At 36.9% G+C, this 20192-nt stretch overlaps 2 protein-coding genes across 3 annotated transcripts in view; one reads left to right on the top strand and one right to left on the bottom strand.

The window, feature by feature from the left end:
- The window catches only part of SCN2A (sodium voltage-gated channel alpha subunit 2), a 140284-nt gene extending 121740 nt beyond the window's left edge, over window positions 1-18544 (top strand). Inside the window, 6 exon segments of the mRNA XM_030579479.1 lie at window positions 6607-6888; window positions 8930-8983; window positions 10287-10424; window positions 11724-11828; window positions 13435-13705; window positions 15166-18544. Coding sequence (XP_030435339.1) covers window positions 6607-6888; window positions 8930-8983; window positions 10287-10424; window positions 11724-11828; window positions 13435-13705; window positions 15166-16361 — 2046 coding nt within the window. The 3' untranslated portion in view covers window positions 16362-18544.
- Window positions 1-20192, bottom strand: part of LOC115659409 (sodium channel protein type 3 subunit alpha) — a 964414-nt gene that overhangs the window by 262723 nt on the left and 681499 nt on the right. The window lies entirely within an intron of this gene.

Below are 20192 nucleotides of genomic sequence, written 5' to 3'. Positions count from 1 at the left end.
TACAGTAGGACTGATTTCACATTGGAGTTGAACAGTTGAATTTTTATTGCCAAAGACAGCTCTCTAGAGCTCCAGATGTTCTTGAGCTGTAAGAAGGCTGCTCTTGCCTTACCAATCCTTACGTTGATGTCTGCGTCTGTGCCACCCTGCTGGTCGATGATGCTACCTAGGTAGGTGAAGGACTGCACTTCTTCCAGGGGGCTTCCCTTCAGTGTGACTGGTTCATTGCTAGTGGAGTTAATCCTAAGGATCTTGGTCTTGTCCTTGTGAAAGTTGAGGCCAACCTGTGATGACGTGGCTGCCACTACGTTGATCTTCTCTTGCATCTGCTGTTTACTATGCGAAAGGAGTGCAAGGTCATCAGCAAAGTCCAGGTCATCAAGCTGGGTCCACAACGTCCACTGGATTCCATTCCTATGCTCGTAGGTGGATGTCTTCATAATCCAATCGATGACGAGAAGAAAGAGAAGTGGTGACAACAAGCATCTTTGCCTGACTCCAGTTTGCACCTGGAAGCTGTTAGTAAGCTGCCGTCCATGGATCACTACAGTGTATACCGTCATATGAGTTCTTGATCAGGTTGACCACCTTTGCTGGGATGCCGTAGTGCCGAAGGAGCTTCCAAAGGGTCTCTCGATCCACGCTATCGAACGCTTTCTCATAGACAACAAAATTGATGTACAACGAGGAGTTCCACTCTATAGACTGCTCGACTATGATGCAAAGCGTTGCTATCTGGTCCGTGCATGATCTGTTCTGCCGGAAACCTGCCTGTTCATCTCGTAGCTGTGGATCAACGGCATACTTCATTCTCTCTAAGAGGACTCAGTTGAAGACCTTCCCTGGCACCGACAGGAGTGTGATTCCTTTATAATGGGCACAGTTGCTAAGGTCTCCTTTCTTTGGGATTTTGATGAGATATCCCTCTTTCCAGTCTACCAGAATCACTTCCTCTTCTCATATCTTCTCATAGAGGGGGTACAGAATTTCCACTGAAGTATCCAAGTCTGCTTTCAGGGCCTCTGCTGGGATGTCATCAGGTCCAGCCGCCTTCCTATTCTTCATCATGGTGATAGCTTTTCTGATCTCGTCTCTGGTTGGTTTATCGCAATTTATTGGGAGGTCCTGGTTAGCTGAGTTGATATCTGGTAGATTTGGTGGTACTGGGCTGTTCAGGAGTTCCTCGAAGTGCTCCGCCCATCTGTTCATCTGTTGTTCTATTCCTATTATAGACTTTCCCTGCTTGTCTTTAATGGGACGTTCTGGCTTGCTGAACTTTCCAGACAGTTGCTTGGTAGTATCATACAGCTGTTTCATATTACCGCTGTATGCTGCCTGCTCCGCTTCTGCTGCCAGTTCATCCCCAACATCTCTCTTGTCCTTCCTGATATTCCTCTTCACTGCTCTGTGGGCTTCAGCATACTCTTTTTGAGCTTTGGCCTTTGCTGCTCTAGTCCTGCTGTTGTTGACTGCTGCCTTCTTCTTCTTTCTGTCTTCTATCTTGATCAAGGTTTCTGCTCTGAGCCACTCTTTCTGCTGGTATTTCTTAATTCCAAGCATTCCTGGAATACTGACCTAAGTGTCTCTCTCACTTTCTGCCATCTGTTTAGTACACTGTCTTCCTCTTCCTCAGACCGATCCTGTAATACTGAAAACTTATTCTTCAGCGTCAGTCCAAAATCTTCCTTGGTCTTATGGTCCTTCAGAAGGTTGACGTTGTACTTCACTCTTCTGTCTGACGTGTCTATCCAGTTCTTTTTCAGCTTCAGCTTCAATCTGGCCACCACTAAGTGATGGTCGGATGCCACGTCTGCTCCTCTTCTAACTCTAATGTCATGCAAGGATCTTCTAAACTTCTTGCTAATGCAGACATGATCGATCTGATTTTCTGTCGTGCCTGCTGGTGATACCCAGGTACTCTTGTGGATCCGCTTGTGAGGAAAGATGCTACCTCCTATGACCAGGTTGTTAAGTGCACACAAATCCACAAATCTCTCTCCATTCTCACTCATCTCTCCCAGAGCGTGGGTCCCCATGACTTGTTCGTATCCTGTGTTGTCAGGTCCAATTTTGGCATTAAAGTCTCCTATAAGGATGGTGATGTCTTTGTCTGGGAGAATCTCTAATATTTTCTGGAGTCTGTTGTAAAAATAATCTTTGTCCTCCTCTTCGCTGTCATTAGTTGGAGCATAGCACTGAACAACATTCATCTTAATCCTCTTCATTTTAGTTCTGAAGGATGCTGTGATGATCCTGGGACCATGTGCCTCCCAACCAATCAGTGCTCTCTGTGCCTACTTGGACAACATGAAGCCTACTCCCTGTGTGTGGGGTGCGTCGCTCTCTTCATGTCCTGAATAGAGCAACAGCTCTCCTGTCAACAGTCGTCTCTGTCCCGCTTGCGTCCATCTTGTCTCGCTAATGCCTAATAGGATCAGGTTGTTACTCATCTCTGCTGCAACCTGCGCCATCTTTCCTGCCTCGTACATGGTCCTCACGTTCCATGTGCCTATGGTAATCCTCCTGGTTGCAAGAAGGGTAATCGGCTTAGTGGCTTCCTCACGGCTTTTACCATCCAGTGTCATGCATCTTCGAATTGAAGACCCTTCTTTTTCCAGGGTAAAAGTCACTGTTGTCTTTATTGTTGGCGTTTCTGTAGCAGGTTGATTTTTTTTACCGGGTGGAGTTGCTAGCCCCACGCCCAACCCTCCTCCTTTATCCTGACTTGGGACAGGTAGATGGCCCCAAAGGACCTCTCTGGTGGAGTTAGAATATCTATAACTTGACCAAATCCTTTTCCCTCTTATTTTTGCAGCCAAAATGCCCACTAAGATCAATGGGAGCTATCCCTCAATGAGGCCTAAAGGTCTCTGATCACTGATTTCAGATATTAAATTATTTCAACATTATTGCTGAATTGTTAATTTCCATATGTCTGAGAACCCTCCATGACAGCCTCCAGGGTACAATCTGGACTGTAGAATTGCTGTGCGCCTTAATTCTCCAGCCTGGTTTATACTATGCCGTGCTTTGCTGTGTGAGCTCCCACTCTGCCCACTCATCCCAGCCTCTAGCATACAAGACAGCCCTCACCCCCAGACATATACCAGAGTGCTATGCCCAGCCACTCTTGAATTACATATAGGGCATATATACCCCCCACATATCCTTGGCACCCCAGAAATGTACTGCCTTATACTGCTCAGCTACTTACTGAGCAATACAAGCTTATAAAGTCTGTTGTTTTATATGCACCAGCCCTTATTAACCTGAGTAGATTCCCCAAGCCCTTCAGCCAAAGACACACTGATTTAGATAAAACATCAGAATAAGTTTATTAACTACAGAAGATAGAATCTACATGATTCTAAGTAGTGTAGGCATAGTAGATCAGAATTGGTTACAAAAAGAAATAAAAGATAAAAACTGCAAGCTGTTTCCTAAATTTTACCAAGGCTAAATTAGAAGCACACAACTTTTCTCACCCATCTGGATGTTTCAGGCAGTTCACAATTCTTAGTACACAGGCTGGGGTCCCTTCTCAGTCTGGGACCAATCTTCTCCAGTTCCAAGTCCTTCAAGCAATCTTGTTTCAGTAGAGATGTGGGAGGACAGAGGTGGCCGGGGGCCTTTGTTTCCCCTTTTTATATCCTGAGTTTACTAGAAAAGGCCCCATGACTTAACAAAGTGCTCTGCACTCAGTCCTTCACATATGAGTTGCAAATTCTTGCTTGCACCTTCTGTATACCTGCAGTTTGAGGTGTCTCCAGGAAAAACATAAACACCTTTGTTTATAGTTCTTTTGTTATTTCTAAAGAGCTAGTCTGTGAGCATTCTCCAGAGTCACAACATATTTCTGTAACAAACATATAGCAAAATCTCATAACTACATATACAATCATGATACACACATGTTAACAGGACAGTAATACTTAGCAGACTATGACTTTTCCAATCATACCTCACAAGGCATAATTTGTAACAGATTTATCATAATTTTATAAAAGTGGTAACCTTAATAGTGTAGACTGTCACGCCCTCCCAAGGAAAAAGCCCTGCCACCCATATCACCAACAAAGGAGAGAGCTCTGCTGGAACATTGTGGGAAGGCTGAAGAAGTGGCTGACACACATCTGTCCAGTATGGGACTGGGGAAAGTCCTTACATAATCCTCTATGCCCTACTGGTGAATCACAAAGTCTCTTGTTATTCTGATTTATATTAATGATTTACATTAGCAATTTCCAATTATGCTTTGTAATATGTTTTTTCTTCTTTTTAACCATACTATTTTGATTTTAAAATACCAGATGTCATACTAGAAATTTTAGATTTTCTTAGAATTTGCACTTTTTATTGCTATGAATATAAATTTGTTGACATCAATGAACAAATTAGTGCTAGAGAGAGGATAGGGTCAAGGACCCCTTTAACATACCTGCAGATGCGTGCAAGTGGTGAGCTAACTAGTTCTGTCATAAGCATGTAGCTCCCCAAAATAAACATATAGGATTGGCGGGTGTGGCGCCGTGAAGGCATGGGAAATGCCATTGCCCAGCATACTTATCCTCCTCCCCACAACCCATTTTTGGTTTTGGTAAAGTAATATCCCATAAACTACAGTAATTATTATAAATGGACTTATACCGAAAGTCCCTTTATTTTATAGAGACTAAAAATGAAAAATCACTGCTATCAGTATAAATAATGGCTATAATAATTATAATAATAATAATGTGTGTGTGACATCAAATTTGGCACAATATTACCAATACTAGAAAACAATCCACAATATATGAAATCTTAATATATCAATAAATACACTCTCTATCATTGAGTATACCCGCCTAAGTAATTTTAGCAATTTCTAGTTACAACTGATAATTTCTGGAGTGAACATAATTATTTAATTAATGCAGCATTATTCATTTTCCATCTGAGGCTTTGAAATACACATTACTACATTTGGAGTTGACTCTTTTCATATTCATGTCTAATTTGCTGCCCACAGTCATCCCTAGTACTTTCAGCATTAATGCTTTTCAAATTTCTCCACCACATCAAATATCTGAGTTTCATATTATTTTTCCCAAAATACATTATCTTGCATTTCTCAAAATAAATATCATTTTGCTATTTTTAGCCCATTTTAAAAATATTTCCAGGTCTCTTCATGTTACTTCTTTGTCCTCGCTAGCATGGGCATCTGCTCTCAATTTAATATCAACTTTGTTAGCATGATTAGTATTCTCCTCTTCAGGATTATTAATGAAGGTTTAATATAAGATCATACCTAATAACAATTGTTGTAGTACCCACTAGACATCATCTACCCAGTTGATACATTGTTACTTATTCTTTCATCATATTATTTCACTAGAGACAGACATTAGACTTACCGAGCAGTAATTTTTCCTAGGATCCAAATCATATGGACTGACTAATTTGCATGTGTTCACATTTGTCATATATTCTCTTAGCTGATCTATTTTCTTTAGGTATTTTTCAAAATTTCTCTTAGTCTGATCCAGCTGCCATTGTAGTCAATGGCAATCTTTCCACTGACTTCTGTAGCAGTTGGATTGAGCCCTAACTGTTTTTTTTCTTTATTCTGGTTTACAGACAGATTTTTTACAAAGTGTTAATTATCTTACCCTTTTCAATCATTATTAATCTAAACATTAAGTAAACTCTTTTTAATGGACCTACTTTCTCTCTCCTTTTTTTTTTTTTTTAACCCTGGCATATTTGTAAAAGCCCTTAAATACTTTGGCTAACAATAACCTATTCTTACATTTTGCTACATTTGGGCCTGATTCTCTTCCCTCTGAAGTCAAGTGGGAATAATATAAGTCTCTTCCTCTAAGTTGTAACTTTTCTGAGTATTTTTGTTTGAGTACCGACCTGCTTTTCCATTTGCATTAATTACCAACATACTTCCTTAACATGTTCATATTAATATTCTGATTTCTCCTAATTTCCTATTAATTATACTCAGTGACAGTGTTGTTTAGACTGAATTTTGAAATTGACTGCTTATGCAACTAAACACATAATACTTTGATTTTGCTCTTTTTAATGTAAGAGTTGCTACTGGTCTTTAGAAGAATAATGTGTGAATTTATAAGACAAGAAATGTGTGCACAAATTTTAGGGTTACATAAATTAAACAATCTTAAAGAATTAAATCATCCTTTTTTTTCTATTTTTGACAAGTCCTTTTCATCAATTAATTCTTCATATCATCATTCTTTCTTTAAACCTATGATTTGCTACATTTTTATAGATTTTCCTTTATGTCTGAGTTTAACATGTATCTCTTCTTTCTTTTATTAGAGTATTCAAATTATAAGGCAACATCCTACCACTATCAGGTTTTTATTTATTTTATACTTTTTTTGCTTTCTACCTAGGTGAAGTTTGTTCACCTTTTGGTTGTTAAATTAATTGTATGCGTTACTTTCACCAATTGAAAAGCAGATTGCAAATAGATTTAATATACTATATTACATTTTAAGAAAGGATGATTAAAATTGATAAAATATCTAATTATTTTATACATATTCTCACACAGTTTCCACTATTTTCCTTTTATTTACATGCTAGGTCGTTGTGAATGCCCTCTTAGGAGCAATTCCATCCATTATGAATGTGCTTCTTGTTTGTCTTATATTCTGGCTAATCTTCAGCATCATGGGAGTAAATCTGTTTGCTGGCAAATTCTACTACTGTGTTAATACCACAAATGATGAGAGGTTTGATATCAGCCAAATCAACAATTATAGTCAATGTGAGGACCTCATAAACAACAATGAAACTGCCAGATGGAAAAACGTTAAAGTAAACTTTGATAATGTAGGACTTGGCTATCTTTCTCTGCTTCAAGTAGTAAGTGACCACTCTTTAATATGTTCCTTATTGTTTACTTGTAGTAAAGAGTAATTTCTCAATGTTTTTGTCACTAAGTTACCCTGTCCTACACTTAAAAAAAATACTTTGTTTACTACTGTGCCATGAAAATCCTTACATATCGTAGGAATGCTGAGCACAATTTTTAAAAAGACAGATACATACAGATATACATCTCAAGCAAGCAGAAATGGACACTCACAATTCTCATTGTCTCTCCCTTTACATACCTGGGACTCACTTCCAACTTGCCAGTTCAACTGGCTAAGTTGGCGCCCTGTATTATGGAGAGCAAGTTTGGTAAGTGTATATGCTATTAAAAGTTTATGGCTAAAATCACACACCCAAAAATAGAATCAAAAGCAAAAATGAAGGGTACTGAGATGTTCTGGAAAGGAGTAATGGAACTAAGTGGCAGTGGTGCGTGGTCCCTGTGAGGAAGGACAGTAGGCTTCGATACATGATAGGAAATAGGAGAGCTGATTGGTTGCCTAGTTTGCATGACCAGAACTTGCTGGGACATGTGAGAGGAGGTGGTGTTTCCAAAAGGTTCAGTGAGGAGTACTGGGTGTGTCTTGGACTCTGAAGCACTACAGCTTTAACTTCTGAGGATGCCATTTGTTTTTTCTTATACTTGTACCCTTGCTTTAAAAAACAAGTTTAAAAATACATTCTGTAAACGTATAAGTATTAAACAAATCCTTACTCATTTCCACAAGACACAGAATCACACCATTTCATGCAAACATGCTTATCACCTCTTGGACACATTTTGGTCTGCTAAACAGCTTGAGAATTCTAAAAGCCCTGAGAATCTATCAATTCAAATCTGGAATATTTTCTTACTTTAGGCTCATGACTACTACTTCTTCCTTATGGGCAAGTTTGGGGGACATAATTCACCATATATTATAAGTTACTTTAGCTATATTTACCTTGTAATTACTGGTAGCAACCCCTCTGTAGCAATCGTAGGACAAATCAGTTACTCCTGATCTAAAGGTGAAGTTATTCCCATGCACTCAAATGAATGCAGAGTAACCTATTTAAGTGTCCAACATGTGGAGCAATTGGTCTCTGGGCTTACTACACACACTATCCATGGTTCAGCATGCTTTCTCTTTTACTGTAAGGAGGATGTATGGTGGGGTTGCTGCAGAAGAGGTAAATGGCCCCTGAGCTAAGCAGTGAGTCATGTTGAGTAACCTTTGCTACTGTTGAGTGCATAATATATTTGAGCACCAGAACTGGTGATATCAGAGTGGACACAAAGTATAACTATGGGTATAGTCAGTATAATTATAATATAATGAAATGTGCAGTCAGCTAAATGCAATACCTACTCTTTTACTATAGAGGATAATATATCAATTAAAAATTCTCATCTGAATACATGCTATCAGAAATGAAATGCATTTTGTGTGTGGGGGGATGTATTATGGTTTATATGATGTAAGCACTGCTCTTGATTTCACAGTTAAGGCTGAGTTGTCTTTTGCACTTAAATATCTATCTATATCTAGCTATAAATATGTATGTGTGCATATTTATTATACTAACTATATCCCTGGTTATTCTTTGTGTCACAGCTGTATACACAGGACTGTAAACACACTCTGTGCACATATATAGATATTTCAGTGCTAAAACCAACTCGGCCTTAACTCTGAAAGTCAAGAGCAGAGCTTACATCATATAGACCATGATACATCCCCCTCCCCCCAGAAAATGTATCTTTATTTCCGATAGTGCATATTTTGATGAGAATTTTTAGTAGATATATTATTCCTTATAGTAAACAATTAGGTATTGCATTTAGCTGGACTGCATATTTATTATAAGCGTTTACAATTATTGTATACAAAACAAAAGATACAAGGAAAAGCCAAATATTAATCTTTCACCATACCAGTATTTTAAAATTAATATGAATATAGTTGGTCTTCAGTTCATAAACAGTGTCTCCAGTTAGACATTTTCTAGGAACAGCAGAAGTTAAGCACATGTGTTCTGTTTACAGGCCACATTTAAAGGATGGATGGATATAATGTATGCAGCTGTGGATTCTCGAAATGTAAGTATATTCCCTGGAATCATTGTTTTGATTGCGTGAACTCTGTGATCCCAGTAATGTAACTGATATCTTACTTAAGTTACACTGGAAATGAGATAACATGGAGCTATATAGTTCCATCAAGCAGAAAAGATAGCTAAGAGCATGAAAATACAAAAAAAAGGAGATCAAAGGAAGATCCTTTAAGGTCCCCTATATTCTGTGGCACAGTAAGACCAAATTCCACAGTAACTTTAACTTATTCTTTTGCCATGAAATACCCTTGGCTCCTAAGCAAATACTCAAATGGCTGTGACTCACACTTGGAAACACTCATTGATGGAAAATTTGTGGGCAGTTATTTGCAACAATGATGATTTTCAAGGATGAGGTTGTTTTCCAAGCAACTTGGCTCCACTCCTCAGGTCTCGGTTCCTGTACTGTTCTGTGCTCCACATAGCTCATCAGTTTATCCTTCTTTCTTCCTCTGCTCCCAGGCTACAAGCTGTGCTTCATTCTGGTTCCCTGACTTCCTGTTCTCTTGTTCCATGAAACTATGCAGGGAGTGTGGCCTAATCCTATTAACTCCCCGTTAGATTTATAAATGGTAAGAAAGGGGTAGCTGAAGGGATGTCTTGTCAGGAAAGGAAAACAAAATGTCTGGAGCCTACCTATATTAAAATGCCAGATTCTATGGTGAACTCCATGGTGTCTTGGAAAACATCAGATTGTTTGCCATTGGAATTGCCGAATCCACAAGAACCTGATGAAAAAGAATGGAACAGTTCATACCTCGTAGATCGCAGTCATCAGCTATTTTCTGTCAAGGTCCAAATTTCTTGGTCAAGGTCCAGACTCCAGAGAAAATAATACAATAATAATAATAATAATAATAATAATAATAATAATAATAATAATAATAATAATATAAGTAAATAAAAAGTTTTCAAGGTCTGTTCAAAAGCATCTGGTCCACAGTCTACCTATTGACTACCTTGTCTTAGAGCTATTGTTTCAGGTTGTCTACAGATTGAGGCAGGTGACACAGTGTTCAGTTACACTCATTTAATATTTTCAAGGTTTTTCCAACAACCATCAGGGCTAGAAACTTTATTTTTTAATGAAAGCTCAGAACAGAGTTTTGGAACAGAGTTCTGTGGCAAGGAGGTGAATTCTGCAGCTTCAGAATCAGAGTATATGGAGCCTAGTTCATAAGGCGCATGAATCTGAATTATAGAGCCTTAGGCTTTATATAACAAATAAGGCTTTTGACACACAGTGTTCACCCTGATACTATAGCTTGACATTTGTGCATGTTTTGTAGGTATTGGATCAGCCTAAGTATGAGGACAACTTGTACATGTATCTTTACTTTGTCATCTTTATCATCTTTGGATCATTCTTTACCCTGAATCTTTTCATTGGTGTCATCATAGATAATTTCAACCAGCAAAAAAAGAAGATAAGTATTTCGTCACTGTTCTGAAAAGAATGCTAAATACAAAAATTTTGCTTGTTTTGGTGCCTACCATACAATTAATTACTATAGTGACTTCAGGTCAGAAAAATATTATACTTTTTACTCTTTATGATTAACATTTATTATCCCTTGCTGTAACATGCAGTAATGTAATGTAAACAGGTTTAACTATATTCATTCCATTGCAGAATGGATGAATTAGGAAAACCATACACATGAGCATATATAACCAAAACAGAAAAAGAAAAATGATAATCAATTTAAAGGTGTTGTATCATAAAAAAGGCTTAAGATTTAAATGGCCGAATCAAGCAATAAAAAAAATGTTGGCTACATTTCCTCCATGTCTGAGAGCTCCCAAATGTAGACATATAAATCTTAATTGTAGGACCATGTTATCCTTCTTTATACTGTATTGAGTCTTCATTTTTGCTGCAGTGCTGAATAAATACTATTACTACTTGAGCTACAGGATTAAATACATTAGCTGACAGCAGGAAAAGACTATTATCCCAGATGGGGAGGAAAAAGTGCTGACTCCAAGGATTTGTTGGCATGGGGGGAACCCAGTCAGACTTAGCTCTCTTTGCTGGCCCACATTCATCAGTTGGGGGTGCTCCTGTCCCATGTGGTGACCCTGTGGGTGGAGAGGAAAGGGCTGCTGATACCATGTTGTGCTAAGTCTAGAAGGGTAAGGAGTCCAGCCTGGACTTCTTCACCCCTGCAACATTCCACTATGCCTTCATTGGCAGCTCCTGGCTGTACCCAGTACAACATGTGTGTTGCTGCTTTAGCAGGGGCATGAACCCAGTCACAGAATATTCATATTTACTTATTATTTAGGTATTTTGCCAAAATTTTCCTAAGGAGCAAAAACAAGAGAAAGGAAGTTGAATTTTTTAACATTTCATGTCTGGGCAAAAGCTGAAGGACTTGCATGGGACAAAGACAGGGCACATCTGTTGCCTGAGTGCATTCCCCCTGCAAAACATCAAAGGCCTACTACAGACACTGGACATTTGAGAGCTTCTCAAAGGAAAGGTTGCAAAAATCTTTTGGAATGGAAAGTGTTAGGCAACCTAAATTCAGGAGTTGCTAGCAGCTTCCCATACAATGACAATAAAAATAAGAAGACTGAGAGAGCAAGCCAGTCTTTATGCCCATTCAGTCCTTGGATTCTGCTGAGATTCTGAACAGGAGTGATAATGCTAATTGTGATGGTGACTGTAGGTAATCAATGGAGGTACACGGTTGTAACTAGTTTTGATCTCATTTCTTTACTTTGGAGGTCAAGACATCTTTATGACAGAAGAACAGAAGAAATATTACAATGCAATGAAAAAGCTGGGTTCAAAGAAACCACAAAAACCTATACCTAGGCCAGCGGTAAGAATGAAAGTATTTCCCTCCCTCTTTCCCATACTGTTTAAATAATGTATTGGGTTAAGTTGTAAGCAAGAAAAGTTATTGACCTAAAGCAAACTTTTTCTCTCTTTAAATCCAAATGAATTTTATTTGTTGTATTCATTAATCTCCTTGGTTGTGGAGGACCCTTCTTTTTGCTTTGAATTCTCACTCCACATCTGTTGGAAGACTAGTGGGATTGAAGGTCGCATCCTTCAAACCACTGATCTGTCTAAAACAACTAACTTACAGCTCGAGTACTGTGAGTGCCAAAGGTGTCAAGGCCTTAGGAAAGAATCCTCTTTTCAGGCCAAGAATGGCTTTGCAGTTGTTCTGTGGAGGCTAATCCACATGTCTCTTACATGCCTGTTCTTGGCTATAGAGAATTGGAGTATCCATGAAATGGTGGATTCTCGGCCTCTCTCTTCCCCATCCTCCATCCTGTGCAATATCAGTTAGGGAGCAACTAGAGTACAGCTGTGCACTCCTCAAAGTGTTCACCCTCCCATGCCAAGGACCTTCAATTCCTGTTCTGCTTCTTGTGCAGTAGAACCATACTGGTTCAGCTGTCATCATCTCTTCAACAACTGCACAGATGGAAGAAGGATTTTCTCTAGTGAATGTTTTTTATAGTTAATTGAGGCTGAAGATCTTATTAGTGGTACAAGAAGTATTTATTAGGGAGGCTGTATTTTCTTTAGCTCTGAGACCTGTGTAGGTTTTCAAGGAAGGGAAGTGATGGCTATGGGCAAAAAACAAAACCAGTTTTGCCAGTTTTGTCAAAGCTAAACATTTTTTAGTCAGCTTTATCACTAAAGCCCATATAGTAAAATGAATGTTGGTAAGACAACCAAATCTTGTAGCTTTGAAAATCTTCCCTTTAATATGCATAAGCAGAATCTCTGGAGGCCTAACTGCTGAATTTTTTGTGGGCAAATGTCCATGTATGCACAAACAAGTGAATGCACATTAAAAGGAGGCTATCTTAAAATGCAGTCCTCAGGGTGCAACTAATAATAATAATAATAATAATAATTAATAATAAATAATACCTAGCTCCTATATAGTTAGGCTTGGAAAGATCAGATTTTTACTTTTTTTTCAAAAATAAATCAAAATTTACTGATAGTCAAAGTAAGAAAAACGCTGCTTGAGAACTTATTAGAGTTTGATTTGTGGATAATTACTTTGTATATTTTGATGTGAGGTTGACAGTTTGTGTTTTAACAGTTATAAAACTTTAATTTTTTGAATCTCAATGTCTGCTGTCATTAAATAATTATCTGATTCTATTGTCTGAGCCCCCACAATTTCCTATGATTGAAACTTTAAAGTGATAAAAATTGAAAAAATGCTTACAAATTAACCTTGATGTTTTCTGTTGAAATTATAAAAAAATAAAAATCAGATTCCACCAAGACTATAGATAGTGCTTTTCATCAATAGATCTCAAAGTACAAAGGAGGTCAGTATCTTTATCCCCATTTTACAGATGAGGAAACTGTAGATTTAGTTAATTATTTGTAGTAATTTGGAAATTAAATTTATACACAAGGTGTATGCATGATGCGTTCTTTTTTACCCACAGAACAAATTCCAAGGCATGGTCTTTGATTTTGTGACAAAACAAGTATTTGACATCAGCATCATGATTCTTATCTGTCTTAACATGGTCACCATGATGGTAGAAACAGACGACCAAAGTGATGAGATGCAATATAATTTATGGTGGATTAACCTTGTGTTCATTGTCCTTTTCACTGGAGAATGTATTCTGAAACTGATTTCACTTCGTTATTACTATTTCACCATAGGCTGGAACATTTTTGATTTTGTAGTTGTCATTCTCTCCATAGTTGGTAAGTATAATTCACTTTCAAGAAGGGACTAAAAGAGTAGAAATTGAACATTTGTTTTAGAAATTTAAGTTCCTTAACATTTGACTTGAAGAGAGTCTGATTTTTTAGTTTGCCAATTTCTTATTCCATATTGTGCATGAAATAAAAGAACTGTGTATTAAGAGTTTTTATACCAATTAAATTTGATTGATTGTCATTTTCAGTATCAAAAATTAGACTGTAGGGTTGCCAGTCTCCAGGAATTAAAGATTAATCTTTAATTTAAGATTATGTCATTTGATGAAACCTTAATGAATATATCCAACCAAAATTGGCAACCCTATTAGACCATGACTCTGAGTGCAGTAGAAATTGCATATCACTCTGGTATAGAAACAAACCAATCAATGGAAAGGCTGTTTTGAGGCAAAAATAAACAAACTTTATTATTGGTAATCACAGGGAGAAATTGTGCCCTGCAAACCTGAGACGACAGATAGCATTAACAGCAAAAGAGCCTGTCTGGTTTAACTGATTAGTGTGGACAGCATGCTAGGACCCCACACAGCAGGTCAGCATCCCCCACCATTCCTGCTGCAGAACCATCTCTGGCACTTACATCTGAGGGCTCCTTGCCTGTTAACTCAGAGAAGAGCAGGACTGGAGCAGGTGGATTTACAAATATGTAGTTCCAATGGCCTATTTCTCTGTTTAGTGCACAGGAGCAGAAAGGGCTGCCTGGAATGAGTATGATTCCTTGTCTCTGGCCTTGGCAGATTCCTCAGTCCACTATCTGGCCTATTTTTTGGGAACAGGATTTCACTCATAGCTATTTTCTGAGTGGCTGAAAAGGTCACAGGTTTTCTGCTTCTCTGATGCCATAATAAAGAAATTTTCTGCCACTTTTTTCTTCTAAGAAGCCTTTTCATAGCTGATTTATTTATATACTGGTTTGCTATGGGATTCCCACTAAATTTGTGGTCACATTATTTCATTAAAGAGTTGAGTACCTGTCTGAATTTGCATATTTAATTTAAATAATTTTATTTTAATAGATTACATTATAATTTGCTACCAGAAACTATAAATAGTGCACTTCCTTCAGATTAATCTAGATTACTTCTGTTACAATTAAACAGAAAAATATTCTGTAAACTTCAATATCCACTGTTCTATTCACTAACAGATCACAGAAGTATATAAGTGAGGGGCAGTTCCAGGAAAAAATATAGTGATACTGTCTAAAATGAACAAATCTCTTTGATGCAGTTTTACAAAATGCTGCAAATTGCTGGATTTTTCAGATTTGTATGTCAGACCATACTATAACTGTTTGGTTAAATGTCCACAATGCAAACTTCTGCTATTTGAATAAGTTTGCTTCACTTCTCATTGGTCAAGATTGTATGTAATAGTATAAATCTTTTGAAGTTGCTGTTACATTTTATTATATGTTTACTAACTAATTTATTTTTTAACAGGTATGTTTCTAGCTGACCTGATTGAAAAATATTTTGTGTCCCCCACCTTGTTCAGAGTTATCCGACTCGCCAGAATAGGTCGAATCCTGCGTCTCATTAAGGGTGCTAAAGGGATCCGCACTCTGCTTTTTGCTTTGATGATGTCTCTTCCTGCTTTGTTTAACATTGGTCTCCTGCTTTTCCTGGTCATGTTTATTTATGCTATATTTGGAATGTCCAACTTTGCCTATGTTAAGAGGGAAGTTGGTATTGATGACATGTTCAACTTTGAAACTTTTGGCAACAGTATGATCTGCCTATTTCAAATTACCACGTCAGCTGGTTGGGATGGTTTATTAGCACCAATTCTGAACAGTGGAGAACCAGACTGTGACCCTTACAAAGATCACCCCGGAAGCTCAGTTAAAGGAGACTGTGGTAACCCTTCAGTTGGGATTTTCTTTTTTGTCAGTTATATTATCATCTCATTTCTAGTTGTAGTAAACATGTATATTGCTGTTATTTTGGAGAACTTCAGTGTTGCTACAGAAGAAAGTGCCGAGCCCTTGAGTGAGGATGACTTTGAGATGTTCTATGAGGTTTGGGAAAAGTTTGATCCAGATGCCACCCAGTTCATAGAGTTCAGTAAACTGTCTGATTTTGCAGCTTCACTGGATCCTCCTCTTCTTATAGCAAAACCAAACAAAGTTCAGCTTATTGCAATGGATCTTCCCATGGTAAGTGGTGACAGAATTCACTGCCTTGACATCTTGTTTGCTTTTACAAAGCGTGTTTTGGGGGAAAGTGGAGAAATGGATACACTTCGAATACAAATGGAAGATCGGTTTATGGCAGCAAATCCTTCTAAAGTCTCCTATGAACCGATTACAACCACATTAAAACGAAAACAAGAGGAAGTATCTGCTGTCATTATTCAGCGAGCTTTCAGACGTTACCTTTTAAAGCAAAAAATTAAAAAAGTTTCATGTATGTTTAACCAAGTTAAAGATAAAGATGAGGATGACCTGCCTATCAAAGAAGATATGATTATCGATAAGCTAAATGAGAACTCCACTCCAGAAAAAACAGATATGACCCCTTCCACAACCTCTCCACCTTCTTATGATAGCGTAACAAAGCCAGACAAAGAGAAATATGAAAAAGACAAATCAGAAAAAGAAGACAAAGGTAAAGACATCAGGGAAAGTAAAAAGTAACAAAACAATTCCATTGGTGACAAATAGTTTACATCCTGAGAAAGTGACATATTTGTGTCAACAAGACTCTTGTATGAGGTCTATGCCAAACTGACAGTTTTTACTTATATAAATATATATATATACACTTAAGGTCTGTGCCTATAACAAGACAGTGACCCCTAATCATCAAACTGTGACTCTGTAAAACAGGGTAACAACCTTGACAGGAGGTTATTGTTTTCACTACCAGCTGATGCTGCTGAAGAGGAGACAAAATGGCTACTCAGACTGTAGGGACCAGTTAAAAAAAAAAGGTGCAAACCTACAATTTCTGTGTGATTAACAAAAAACACTTGAGTTCAGTAATTGTATCCACTGTCTACATTTCAACTGCTATATTTGCCATATTTTTACAAAAATTGGTGTTAGTGAATTTATCATTTTTTTTTTAATTCACAGGTTGTTTCCTATTATCTGTGACTATTTTTGTAAATGGGTTTTGTGTTGGGGAAGGGGATATGAGGACCAGGTCTTTTATCCTCTGATTCTCTCAAATGTACAGGCAGAAGTGATTTGCATGAAGGCATGCTGCACTCATTGTTCATGCATGGAAAACACATGACACCATTCGCACAAAGCAAGGGTTTTAACTACTTCCATGTTTCAGGGTGGTTCCATATTTTGAGGTGCTTAATGAAAGTATTCATCTTGTGTCTCATTCAGACAAATCTTAATGTGCCTGTAAAGTCCCACAGAACCTACAATAATAAAACATATTTTATTTTTTCACAAGTCATTAAATTATAGTTGATACAAACTTATCTGAGAAAAAATGTTAGTGATATAAATTTGATTTTTTTAAGTGTTCTTCTGTGGAGAACAAAATACTCATTTAATCTAACCTAGAAAATTGAACTGACCAAAAAAGTCAACCTTTAAAAAGCATTTTTGCTTCACTCTGCAGTATCATTTAGCCATCTTCTGCTCTCAGCAAGGTTGACATTGTATGTGTCAATAAAATAATACCATCTATGTAAATAGTGATTTTACCATGTGGTGTATGTTTGAGCAAACAAATAATGATCTGAGCACAATATTAATTGCATCAAATATGTACCACGATAAGTGTAGTTTGCAAGCTTTCAACAGATAATGTTATGTATTCTGTACCATTATAGATATTTTGGAGGCTATCACTGATGCATGTTTATCTTGCCTTTGCTGCTGTATTTTATTCCTTCCACTGTTCAAAAGTCTAATATGGGAAGCCATATGTCAGTGGTAAAGTGAAACAAATTGTTCAACCAGAAATCATTCCTTCATATCATCAAGCAATAGTTTGCAGCTATTAAAGAGCTTCTTGCTTTCCATTCTTAAATTTTAAGTGAATACTGTACGGTGTATAGCCAGACTGTACAGGACATGTTTCAAACTGCTTAATCTGTTGAAAATATATGGGTAAAATTTTCTAAGAAAATATAAATATTGTAAAAATATCATTTTATTTTATTTTTCAGCATTTTGTACATAAAATCAGAAATTAAAATTATCTTCAGGTTGATGTCACAGTCACTTTTGTTACTTTCTGTCCATAGCACTTTTTAATCAAAGAACTTCACAAAATAAGAGGTAAAGGAGAGAATGAGGTAGTTTTAGGTTTCTGCTTCTTTTTATTAGTACTGTATTTTTGCACACATTTTAATGTGAAATAAATTTCAAATTCAGTCGAAATGCACTTGCTTCCAAATAGATATAACTTGTAATTGAAATGTGGTGGGAAAGATTTGTTTGAAATCCTAGCACTGCCTGCGTCAGAAATTTCAAGGTAGTCTTTTTATTCATGGAATCATTGATCTTTACCAGTGTTTGTTTACATAGACTATTCTTATTCTTGTTGATTCATGCTGCACTAGAACTGTTCTAAATATACTATGGGATAGACAGTGTCTTTTTCACAAGAACTTAAGTAGCAAACTTGTATAATTGATCACATCAGGACATTTGTGTTTCTTACACAAGCAAAAATTAAATGTTGATTCCTCCTTTAACTAAAACTATTGACTTGTGTGTTGGTGAACTGCATGCAGGAAAATGCTATTACCATAAAGAATGGTAAACCACATTACAATTGAGCCAAAAGAATAAAGATTTCTTTTTTTATTGTATTTAATTTTTGTCTTTGTTTTTATCACTAACAATATATTATCAAAAGGCTACAGAGATAAAATATTTGCAAACAGGAATAAGAATTTAAAGTCTTTTTTATTTAAAAAAAATGCATGGAATGAAATAAAGTAGTGTATACTTATATATTCCGAAATACATTTTATATCTTTTGCAGTAGATGATGTTGTTTTAAAATTCAGTGTTTCCTGAACTTGATTTGCACTTCCATTTCAAGGTGGATTTTTGAGGCTGATTAACACTATTTAAAATTAATGTACCATAAGATAATATTCATGTGTAGAGTGCTTAAAATGCATTTACATTTCAGGCATTTTAAACTACTAGAAAAGTAATGTTAAGGTGTTAGTACTAGATCTCAAAACTACAAACCAAAATTAAATTTATATTTCCAGTGATATTTTGGACCCAAAGTCCAGGTATCACTTTTGTTGCTGTAGAGGAATTTTGTACATTAGATGATTCATTCATTATAGTACATTAAGGCATAGGGAAGACTGAAGTCTATAGGAGCTTTGCTCTTAGAGTAAATAAAGCATTGGGTCCATATTATATTGCTATAATTTAAGGTATTGCACATTATTAAAATATGAAGATTGTATATGTATATCATTTAAACATTGTAGTGCTTTTTCATCTTGAAGGATCCCAAGTGTTTAACATGCTGTATGTATATAGCACCTTGGAAATGTAGCCATCTCTGCAGTGGAGGCAGAAGCTAGGTGAAGAACAGGCTTCATAAGAATTGGTAAATAGGGGGAATTTCGGCCAAGGACACAAAGGCAAATCCCTACGTTTACTAAAAGCACTGTGAGATCTTTAACATACCAGCACAACAGACAGGTCCTCAGATTATAAATGGGTACATTTATCTTCATTTATGTTTTCTCCATCATCTTGTATAGCCCTTGTTATTTACACATTCAGTAGCTTCATTCCAGGGAAATGTCTTGGGGGAAATTTTATATTTGTGTGTGTCATCCTTATCATATGGTATCTAATTTTATTTCCAAACTACAGCACTCATTTTTAGGGGTTGGGACAGTTATTTTGGAATAATATCTTATGTCAAAGTACATCTCCCTACTTCCTCTTCCCTCCCAAGCTGGGGCTTACAAACTCCATGACAAAATAGGATTTCTATAAAACTGAGAGGGATATGAACTGAAAACAGAGAAACTGCAATTTGTAAGGGACACATGATATCTTGTTTATTTGCTAATACAACCAAGTTTGCTCATTCGCATTAATACAGAGTATTTTGTGAACCTCTCAAAAAGTGATGAGGCTGGCTCTGGGAGCAAAGCTGGAGTGAAACTCAAAATTGGCAAGCAAATTTATGTAATTTCTTTAAAGGGAGAAATTCTCAGCAGTATGTCTCAAATGCTTCCTTAAGAGTGCAATGCTTAAAAAGTCAGATGCTGACAAAAAAAAGAAGAGCCCAGAAATATCACTTCAGATTCTTTATTCTAAATCTCATGTACATGATGAGCAGCACCACATATCTTAAAAGTCCTGCAACTATGTTTATTTAGACATATGCAGCAGCAGAATTTCAAGATAACTAGATATGCACAATCACGTATTTGTCTTCTGAATCAGCTCTGGTTCTTGGACAAAACTCCCAATGGCCTGTGAAAGTTTTGCCTGAATAAGAACTGCAGA

The sequence above is a fragment of the Gopherus evgoodei genome, chromosome 11, assembly GCF_007399415.2.
Source record: "Gopherus evgoodei ecotype Sinaloan lineage chromosome 11, rGopEvg1_v1.p, whole genome shotgun sequence".
In the NCBI taxonomy this organism is placed as follows: domain Eukaryota; kingdom Metazoa; phylum Chordata; order Testudines; family Testudinidae; genus Gopherus; species Gopherus evgoodei.
This window is presented reverse-complemented; position numbering and strand designations above follow the sequence as displayed.